At 30.9% G+C, this 10,994-nt stretch overlaps 1 protein-coding gene across 1 annotated transcript; it reads right to left on the bottom strand.

The window, feature by feature from the left end:
* Positions 1-954: 954 nt before the first annotated feature.
* Positions 955-9,149, bottom strand: LOC139489857 (uncharacterized). The gene is made up of 5 exons (XM_071276705.1): positions 8,901-9,149; positions 7,249-7,813; positions 5,025-5,194; positions 3,102-3,319; positions 955-1,511 (listed from the first exon to the last, which is right to left on the bottom strand). Exons 1-5 carry the CDS (start codon positions 9,117-9,119, stop codon positions 1,331-1,333), a joined length of 1,353 nt encoding a protein of 450 aa, XP_071132806.1. The 5' UTR covers positions 9,120-9,149; the 3' UTR covers positions 955-1,330.
* Between the last annotated feature and the right edge of the window lie 1,845 nt (positions 9,150-10,994).

Below are 10,994 nucleotides of genomic sequence, written 5' to 3'. Positions count from 1 at the left end.
ATCAATTTAATGGGGGAAAAATAAATTGCAACAGATTCGCATTAATATTTTGCAATAAATATGATGTTGTAAGGTAAATAAGATTTAGATGACAAACCGAAACTGTATTCTGTCTTCGTACTATTGTCAGCAGATTGTCAATTCCAAAGGATTGCTGCAGATGTACGGTTTTTGCTTTCAATTCACGCGAGTACTTTTTGGTTTGTTTATACTTCGACATGTGAAATCCGGGTAACAAATATCTACCAAAGAAGTATAAAAAAAAACCGGAATATACAATCTGGTATACTGTATATCATTTCCCATTTTAAAGTAACCTTTTCTTAGATTCTACTAGTTTTTTGCTCATTGTTGAAGGCCGTATGGTAACTTACAGTTGTTAATTTCTGTGTTATTTGGTCGCATTTGAAGAGTTGTCTCAATTATTCAACGTAAATGAATCAGTAAAATTAATTAAAACATGTGAAAGTTGTACTCGAAAAGGCTGTGAAAGATTTCCTTTTCTAGAAGTTTCAAAACGCTGAACATCATTTAAAATTTTCATAATATTAAGTAAAAAATAAGATACAAATGTATTGTATGCATAACGATATGTCCAAAATTATGTTAGCTTATTCGTCCAACAATTAAAACTGAATGTGAACCATGGGCTAATATGATTTTTTTCGGGATTGGGCAATGGCCCTGTCCGAAAAGCAATATAAACTCCTGATTTATATAGACAGTGCAACGTCATCAGTATTGCACATGATTTTATATCACAAAATAATCTTAAAGAGTAAGTCCTCTAAGAAAATGAAGAGACGTTTTGACTCAGATTTAGTTTTCAAAGTATTTTATCTACATACCTTTGCAAGGAGTCATACTGCTTTAGTGGCAGTGTCATGCATGCATAAAATTACTTTCAATTCTTATTATTACGTGTCAAATATGGAAATAAATAGCTGAAATCCATGGATTAATATTCATAGCGGTTTTATTAATACAATATCTATATTTTTCAAACGAAAAAACTTCACTCTTCAAGGTTTTTGGGGTACGCACAACCCGGTCAATAGATAAATCCTCAAAAAACGATATCAAAATTAAAGATTCATGAAGTCGTATATTCCACTTCCTTCAATGTTTTCAGTCCTGCGAATTTAGTAAACCACAACCTGCTTATCATCCTTATATAAGTTTCATAATAAGTTGTTGTTTTAGAACACATGCAGCATAAACTTTAATCTCCAATTCTTTTCTTGTCTACATTGCAGTTTTTCATAAAATCTTTATTTTTGTTTGACCTCAAATACTTGTAATTCAGTTCAATTCACGAATATGCTATTTATCAAGCAGATATTCCACATCTTCTTTTAACGGCAACTACTTTATCATATAATTCAAACATTATCTTCATCATTTTAGTATCACTATGTTTGGAAAATGACATACATACATCCGTAGTATTGCCTGAGCTCTTACATTTTCTGTAGTGATACAGTATGACATTGTGTGATCGAAGCATAATCCTGTAACAGAAAAAAAATTGTTCTAAATTACAAAAAAAAATTTAAAGAAAAGTTGTAATGGAAATTGTATGATTTTTTATAATGTACGCCAGAAGCATAAAGTGTGTGGGTAAACAGCACAAAGACAAATAGTACAGTAAAAAAAACTACACAAAAACCTTCAAAACTAGAGGTTTATATACCACCAGAGAAAATTCTGCATAATTTAGGTATATTCCATATTGTAATGAACGTGTAGCAATGCAATTATTCAGCAAGAGTTATAAATATCATTAAATTCGTCAAATTTCATTTCAAGTAAATCTAAAATATATTGTAGAATTGGTTTGATTGTCAATGAAACAACCATCCACCAATTGAAAGTAAATATAGACAACTGTACGCACTTGACTGTACGGGCTTCAAGATAAGATAAATATGCTCATCATAGATATATAGTTTCCACAACTGCAACAAATGTATTACGATATTTTTCCACTCGAGTCAGTTAAATTTTACTTTTTAAATAATTAAAATTTAACTGTCGAGAGTGGAGATATCGAAATGCACGAGTTACAGTGGTAGAATCTGTTTCTCTAATGATTTTTATCCTTCCTTTTCAAGGAAAGTTGTGTACTTTTGATGTGACGTCATCAGACATGGTCGCCTTTTTTCATGATAAGAAAATTAAGAAGAAAACAACAAAATTTAACGTCACAATTAAATTATAACCAATCATTTGCTGAGAACAGATTTTTCATATTGGTATTAATCTTAGTATTCATCGTTGAAATCATTCGAAAATAAACATTAAAGAGCATTTCAGTAGTTGTGATAACATATTGATATAAAACTCAGAAAGTTACCCTTCAATTTATATTCACAAATTAAAATAATAATTATATACTGAATACTACGCTAACCACTTTAAAACAAAATAAACTTAATGATTTGTTTAAGTTTTGATCAGTCTTTTGTTCTCTTTGTTGTGTTTTGTGTACTGTGTCTTTCTGTTGGTCCTATTCTGTTTTAGCCATGGAGTTCGACTTATGAGTTTGAATGTCCCTTTGAAATCTTTCACCTCTCATTTAATGAAATGCAAATCCAGTTTAACCTTCCGCATTTACGAATACAAACTCATCAACTATTCCAGGGTTTTAATCTAAAGCAATTGATGTGCGTTTATCTACGTAAAAACTATCAATGGCACTCGAATCAAATCAGTTGTAATGCAAAATCAAATACGTATTACTATATTATTGAAAAAGAATTTAATAATAAATTTGAAAATGTTGTGCTAAATACATCGTATGCCATATATGCCTGGGGAAATAAAAACCTAATTGTATCGAGTAATTAGCAACTAGAAATGTACAAAAAAAATGCATATATCACTGAGATGTAGTTTCGATACAAATGTCCTGACATATATAATAGTGCTACCCATATGTACACAACATTCGTGATATGTGATAAATTGCCATGGACATAACTAGCTATCACAAACCAACAATACAAGGACATAAACACTTTAGTATCTCTCACAGCTCTCAACAATGCGTTTAAGTTTTATACTAAAAAAACAAACCTTTACTGTAAAATGATAAATACCTTCGATATCCTTTCATTGGCCACACCTGATGTGTATCCATGGTAGCACTTCTGTTAGGCAAATATATATTTTTATATCGACTGAAAATTGGCTTTGATCTTCTTATGTATTTACTGGTCATAAGAGGTTCGACTCCTGAAACTCCCCAATCTGTTATGAAGAATGATACTCTCAGGGTAAAAGCAGCAGCATTTGGAAAAGCTGGTAACAACTCTGACTAAAGACAATTATATATTGAGATAACAAGAATGACAATAAATTACTCACAGAGGTCGAAATTAAGAATCTTGCTATTCTTGCTTTGTTTTCAGAAATTACATCAAATATCTATAGAAATGTGAACATGTTTTGTGTGGCGCATCGAACATATTCGGTGTTAACGTCAAATCGTCGTTTAAATAAATGTACCGTCATAGACATTATAGAATGTGTTTACTTCTTCTAAATAACTTGATCGGTATACTTTGTAGAGTAAGACATTCATCTATCTTACAGTGATTTATCTTGTTTAATGCGATTCTAGATGTCGCAACTTAACGACAAAACAGCAAATATTAGTATTTTGTTTAAATATAAGTATGTTTTAAGCGACCGCAGCTTACCACAATATTTTACGCTAGAGATCGGTATTTACCGCGATATTAATACTTTATTTGGTCTTTTTATTTACTAGCGTCACTGATGAGTCTATTGTAGACGAAACGCGCGTCTGGCGCAGATACAAAATTTTAATCCTGGTATCTATGATGAGTTTTTTTTAGATGGTTAAATTCGGAAATTCAACTATAAAACACTTTCTATGGATAAAGATAGCCGCAGGACTATTTCTTTTCTAGTAAATGAAATGTTCTTCCTGTTATTTCTATCAATATCCTTCTTTCTTGTCCCCGATTTTGACATCACCGAGTCACGTGATTTTCAGGATTCACCTCCATCCGGTCCGTCCATTTAAAAAGCAAAGATGAAGACAATTAAAGATGAGAAGCCATTTTTCAGATAGGGATTAAACAAGAAAAATCAAATTTCGGTACGGTCAACTTTTCTGTCAGCTTTGAAATCTTAGTTTCTTTATAATTTCTTAATGTTTTAAGAGGGATTATAGAAGAAAAAACCGTGATTAAACCACACGCTGCGTACTGTTAACTGGTTTTTTTTTAATTATTTTTATCAAATGAACACTGCACGACTTTCCATGTACTGTGTTCTCATTAATGTATTTGTAATAATTATATTTTATCGTTTGATTTTATTGAAAATGAAAGGCGGGATGATTTAACATGGAGTTTTACCTTTTGAACGGTAAGTATAAGAGTTCTTACCTACAGCGTGTGTGGAATTAAAAATTAGGCCACACCAATTTAATTTCTTGTTCTACTGATTTTTTGACTCCAAAATTTTGAGCGAGCTTGAAAAGTAAAGGCGAGCGATTATAATTTTTTTTTGTAAACATAAAATAGTAGGTTTTGACAATATTAAAGCTTGATTTATCACTTGTACTTTGACATTTCTTTAATTTCTGAAGTATTTTTTCCCTGTTCACCAAGAAATAATTAAATCTGGTCTATGTATTTTATTATTATTATGAAAGTAGGTATTTCCGCTGTTATAAATTTATATCAGAGCAATCCCGCTTTGGATAAATAGGTTTCATGCTGAAACAAATATTCTCACAGATATTTACAAAGTGTGGTGGGGTGCTTTTATGTTTAAAATCGTTATATACAGGTTAGACTGATTTTAAAAACAAATGTTGGTATCTTTTTATAATATTTACAAAACAAACGGTGCGGGAAATGGACATGATTACATTTCCGGATGCGGGAAGCGGGAATATAAAAAAAATAAAAAAATTCTGTTTTGAAAAAAATAGGTGCGGGCGGGTCCGTCGAACAAGGAATCAAATTGGTGTGGTCTAAAATTACCTTAAGAATGTCTGTGTATTTTGAGAAATTTCCATTGACAATGTACTCGTCTAAATCTACAACAGCCACAAAACCGAATCCTTGTAAAATTTCTTTGCATGAATACACTGCGACCTGTTCATCGTGAGTACTTTGATGGTAATGCCATTTATCTGGTGCGAAACTGCGGTCTAAAAAAGATTGAAACCTCGTCGAATTGATGGCCATAATATTTGTTAAACATATTGTGTTTGAATGGTAATTATTTTATAACACGTACATCAACAATATACGTCAACTGTCATAAATGTAGGTCATATTGAGACCATGCAATCATAAACCTGATTCCCCACACGACAATTTGATAATATCAGTGTAAATATTGCCGATACTGTAGTCAGTACTTCCCTTCCGCTCTGTTTGTATTTAAAATCAACAGTTACCATACATAAATGGCGAAAAAGACACTTAAAACTTTTGATTAAAACACTAATACTATACAATCATTCAGATATTCTGATACATGGTATCTTATTATTATCATTTGAAAAGAAAAGTCTTATATACATCGCTTATTATGCCATTGAATTCATCCAAAGTTTTACTGTACTAGAAAAACAAAGGATATATGGTATCAAGTCATGACACAAAACCAGTTTATGCTCAGCACAAAAAAAAACCAAAAAGCAAAGGAATAGCACTTTAGTTGCTGTTCATTTTCTGAAAGTTACAGTGGGGTCTTCAACATGAAGCACAAAAAAAATACAATTTTACCTCACTGCAAATTTAAGAAAGCCCCTAACGAGTGGAATTGTGTACACGTGTATTTGTAGATAAAAAGACTAACTATATAATTTTATTCTTTGCAAGCTATACAAGTAGCAAAATATAAAAAAAAAATAGATCATTAGTATGAACGCGAATTTATTGCAGCATTAATTAAATACGTTTTAGTTCATGAATATTTTGTAATCTTATTTTTGATTTGTTATCAACTGCTTGAAATATTCAACCTTTGATTAATAAAGTGTCTTTGTAAACATGCAAGAATGAATGTTGTTAAAGTGTGACTTCCTGCGTGATAAATGCGTAGCTTTAACTACTTATTATGACAATTTAAAAGAAAAATCTGCATTACTCAAAATAACTTTTTTCAACCACTACATTATTGGCAGCTCTGTCGATCGGTATCACGTAAACCACAAGTCCTCTACGTCGATTTTCCTTGACATGGGCGTTTAAGCGTCATTTTATAATTGCGATTGTGTTCAAAATAAAATTACAATATAAATACCTGTTTGCAATTAGAGTCAGATTTTTTTCATCAGCTTTTAACTGTTAACATCATTTTGTACAAAAGGTCAAAAGAGTGGTTTTATTAACATGACGACATGCATGTACATGTGAAATAGACCCGTTTGGAATTGATCTTGAAATATGTTGGAGTATACGTTATGTTATGACCATAGGGATCATAAGAAACTTCACAGGCTAATGTTTAAGCAGCCTTATTGTCTATACTATTGATTAATGTAACGACTGAAACTAGTTGGTACAAGATTTTGTATTTGTATACGAAGCCATAAGGGTTGTTGTTTATCAAAATAGGGATGTATACATTTAAAAAAACAGAATCGTTAAATGTACAATTACAAAAACTGTTGTATTTCCGTCTTGGATGTGTTGAATTTATTTGCATGTTTGTTTAAATTGTTTGATAATTTTTTTTGTATGTGATATATAGATTCAAACTATTGTCATATTAACCTGTTATGTCTGTTTGGGTTTTTAACTCAGTTTTGTCAATATAGTTAAACTATAAACAATAGTCATTCAATTGGGAGCTAGCTTTTTAACAAGGTCCAGTTCAACATCTGCTTCGGAAAATATCTGTGGCATGTCATAAAGATTTATAATTTTTTTTTTTTTAATGAAATAATGTTTGCAAAAGCGTATTAAGGATCTGTTTAACATTCTGAAGCACTAATAATCTCCGTCGCTTATTTGACGGTTATATCACTCAGTAGTTTAAAGTTTCTTTGTAGTTGTCATTACATCATTGATTGTGTTTTATATAATTTAGATATTTTGTTTGTCCTTATAGAGGGTTATTTTTGTGATCTTGTTTCGCTTCGGACTATGAATTTTGATTGTCTCTTTGGAATCTCCCTTTTTACGAGTAAGGTTTTTGATCAGTGATTTATATGTGACTAATGTGTATAATTTTTCAATCTTAAATACATACCAATATTGCCAGGCAATTTACATGGAAATGAAATTAGTATGGCTATGCCTTCTCTCTCATAATATTTAAATACTGCATATGCATCTTCATTTATTTGTTGTAGCGCTATCAGTACTGTATCTACACCCATCATTTTCTGATATTCGAACCATTCAATAAGATACAATGGATTCAGATAGTTATAAGCTACTTTCGCACATATTGCAAATTTGTTTTCCTTCACTGGTGCGTATGACACCGGCTGACGAATATGAGAAGAATTACATAATTCCTTTTTTCCTACCAATTGAATATACTTCATCTGGAATTTTATGTTGTGTACAAAACATTGATACTGCCTTGCTTTCAGATCGGCAAATTTTCTGTTTTCACGGTATGTTTCTTTCACAACAGCTTTAACGCGATAAACTGATAATTTCTCATCTCCGTAAATACAGCAGTCGAAATTAGTACGTTTGGAACCATCGAGAACATTTAGAACTACAAATTCTATCTGACTCAAATGTCTTTTTGCTTGTGCTACAGCAGAAACGATATGCACATTTTCCGAGCAAGATTCAATATTCTGAAAAGAAACAATAAGATTATTACAAAGATATATATTTTAATAAATAATTATGAAAAGGGTTATGATACTGGTGCAGTTAACCAATTATAAACTTCCAAAATTATTATCTTGTCTATTGACTGTTACAATATACCTCTCATGTAAATCTATATGTACCGTAACCTATCTGCAATCACTATTTCGTTTTCACTGTGTTAAAATTGCAATGAAAAACATCCTCCAGAGCCTTTATTTCTATTCTGATGCATACCAAACGAATTAATACATTTCAAAGTCAAAATAGAATGAATTGAAATTCAACGAAAAATGCTGTTGGTGCATTAAGGTCATTCCAAACATGACGTCAACGAAAGAAAACACTAAAGGTGCAGGTTATTCGGTAATGCCAACCCTGTGAATTCGGATAAAATTGCATTGACAATGAGTTCTTAGGTAGGTGTTGTTTATTTTTTTTATTCTAATGTATTATTCGCACATTTACTGAATTCAGCAAGACAAAATTGTGGCTCCTTAGCAATGAAATGTCGACTGTGGATTAGAAGATGACATGTGAGAACAAATATAAATTAAAAATGTTGAACATGTTTTAGTAATTACTTGCTTTTTTACTTTTTAATTTGATCTACATGGACGCAACAAATAATGTTTAAACATTTGCTTATAAAGAAACACAATCGTTTATTGCACATAATTCATTAGGATATAAAGTACGAAAGTATTGGTATAAATAAGTGTAAAATGTTACATAACCATCTATTCAGTGTACAAGTTGAAGCAGATATCCGAAACATGTGATATACGTATATGTATTTGCCCGAAAGTCAGAGGTTCTCTCTTGCACTTTTGGCTTCCTTTGTTAATTGAACAAAGTGTTGAAAATATGATAAATTCGAACATTCAATCCATACTTGTTTTGGGTTTTGCCATATTTCCTAGCTAGACATGACTTATTCAAAAATATTTCAGTGAATCCTACTGTTTCCGTAATAAATCTTTAATTCAAATTTTGAGCATATTTCTAGGAGCATGTGAGGTCCATGGTTCGAATCAACATACTCGTTCTGAATAATAACTTGCAATTTACCTTTCCTGTTGTTTTGTGAAAAAATAGTCCTGAATGTCCAACACGTGATGTCTTGCAGAGCTCGCCACACATAATTTGGATCTTTTCTATTTCGTTCATATGATTCACTTGTTGTTTATTATCGTTCATTATTGTTGTTTGTTTTATTATAAAGAAAAGAAATATAAACATCGACAGCAATAGAACTTTTCTATATTTTGAATATCTGGGACTCATCATTTGGTTCACAATTGAATTATAAAAGCAGTCTGGTCTCTGAAAATATAAAATTATTCAAGAATTGAATGCTTCTTTTTGTAAATTTATTGGGGTGTAAAAGCGTTGACCGAAGTACATTTTGTATGAAGCGCGGAAGCGCTTCATTCTAAAAATGTACGCACGGTCAACGCTTTTACAACCCTATAAAGTTACAAAAAGAAGCTTTCAATTCTTATAATTACATTTTTTAGCTATGATCATGAAAACACGAATTTTATATATTTTATTATTTAATTCACCTGTGCACTTTATTGTTGGAGCACGTGTTATCATGAATGAAAAGTTGTATTGAGCAATGCAACTGCTTACGGAATAACACGTGATGTGCAGTTAGCCAATCAGAATAAAATATTATAATGAAACATACATATAATGTAATTATAAAGAAATACAAGAATGAGTAACAAAAAAATGAGTTAATATTATATAAATAACATTATGTAAACTTATTCGACTACGAATGTGTACTACCATATGTGAAAAGACAACGTACAGAAGGTGAACATATTCTTTATTAAATTCATATGTAAAGCCAACACAATAATTAAGATAAAGCCCACATAATTATAAAATAAAAGTAAAATATGGCGACAAACTATCAGGTAGTACTTTGTATGAAAATGAATTTACAATGTAAAAACACATCTACCAAAATAATGCATGTGCCAGAAATTTAGACAGTTTTAACCAAATTATGAAGATGAAAAGGTTCTTTGTTATCTATCTATCATGGATTAAAGGGTTTACCAAGTAAAATATTTGTACCAATTATTCTACAAAAACAAACTTGTTTTATGGACGGAACACAATTATCTTTCATACTAAAATCTTAACAAAGTGATAAGCATTCAAAACATATAGCATTCGGCGAAAAAGAACACTACCAAAAGATATGTAAACTCAGCACGTAAACAAAAAATTTTCCAACAAGAACCCAATCCCAAAACCGTTGATGATCTCATGTGTTCCGGAAGGGTTAGAAAATTGATTTTAAAATTTGTCGCTCATCATATCAGAGGCGAATTTAGGGGGCAGAGGTCGCAGACCCCTACCCTATGGAGTTTCATATATGGTAAATGCATTGTCTATTTACCTGACCCATCCCAAACGTATCATAGTATGGCTCTCATTTTTATCAAAATCCTGGAATCATGTCTGACTGTTCCAATACAAATTGATTCATAAAATCATAGAGAGCATTACAAATAATATATTTGAGACAGTTACTTACACTTTTTTCGTATAGTTTTTGGACATTTTAATAGTATGTTGCAAAAACTCATCACACATTACAAGATATTGAGAATTGTTCTGTGTGAATTGTCTAGTTTTGTTTTTCTCAAGGAAAATATAAGCGATTTTGACGCTTTTCATTTATCATGTTTACGCTTGGTATTGCAATGTGTTGTTTAAAAGTTATAACGCGTCGCATTTGTTAAAATATTTCCTTTGTTTTCAAATCAATTTTTTTACATGCATAGTTTGTCATCACACAAAATTCTCCCTAATTTTTATTCAAGGGATTACTTTTTATATATATATTCATTTAGTGTTCAATGTCTCGATGTAATAGAATTAGCCGTTTCCTTAATGTTTATAATAAAGTTGAGTTGTTTTTATAGAAGGGATTTCTATTTTATCTATTTCTGCACAATTATTTTGTCTGTTGATATAAAAATATAAAGAATCATTCGTAAAAAGTAGTTTAACATAAGCATACTTTTGTGTTTCTTTACAAGTTTAGGAACTCCGTAAGTAGATACCCGTGTCTTCACTTTTAGGTGTTAGTTCTGTAGTTGGTTGCAGTATTCATGTATTATATGATGTTCTGTCTTC

Source organism: Mytilus edulis, chromosome 1 (genome assembly GCF_963676685.1).
Source record: "Mytilus edulis chromosome 1, xbMytEdul2.2, whole genome shotgun sequence".
NCBI lineage: Eukaryota > Metazoa > Mollusca > Bivalvia > Mytilida > Mytilidae > Mytilus > Mytilus edulis.
This window is presented reverse-complemented; position numbering and strand designations above follow the sequence as displayed.

Bases quoted from the DNA above. Each gene is read 5' to 3' on its own strand.
- LOC139489857 (XM_071276705.1), bottom strand. From the start codon at position 9,119: ATGATGAGTCCCAGATATTCAAAATATAGAAAAGTTCTATTGCTGTCG. The intron at 7,814-8,900 runs GTAAATTGCAAG...GTTTCTTTTCAG, and splicing joins TTCACAAAACAACAGGAAAG to AATATTGAATCTTGCTCGGA. The intron at 3,320-5,024 runs GTAATTTTAGAC...AATTGTCTTTAG, and splicing joins AATACACAGACATTCTTAAG to TCAGAGTTGTTACCAGCTTT.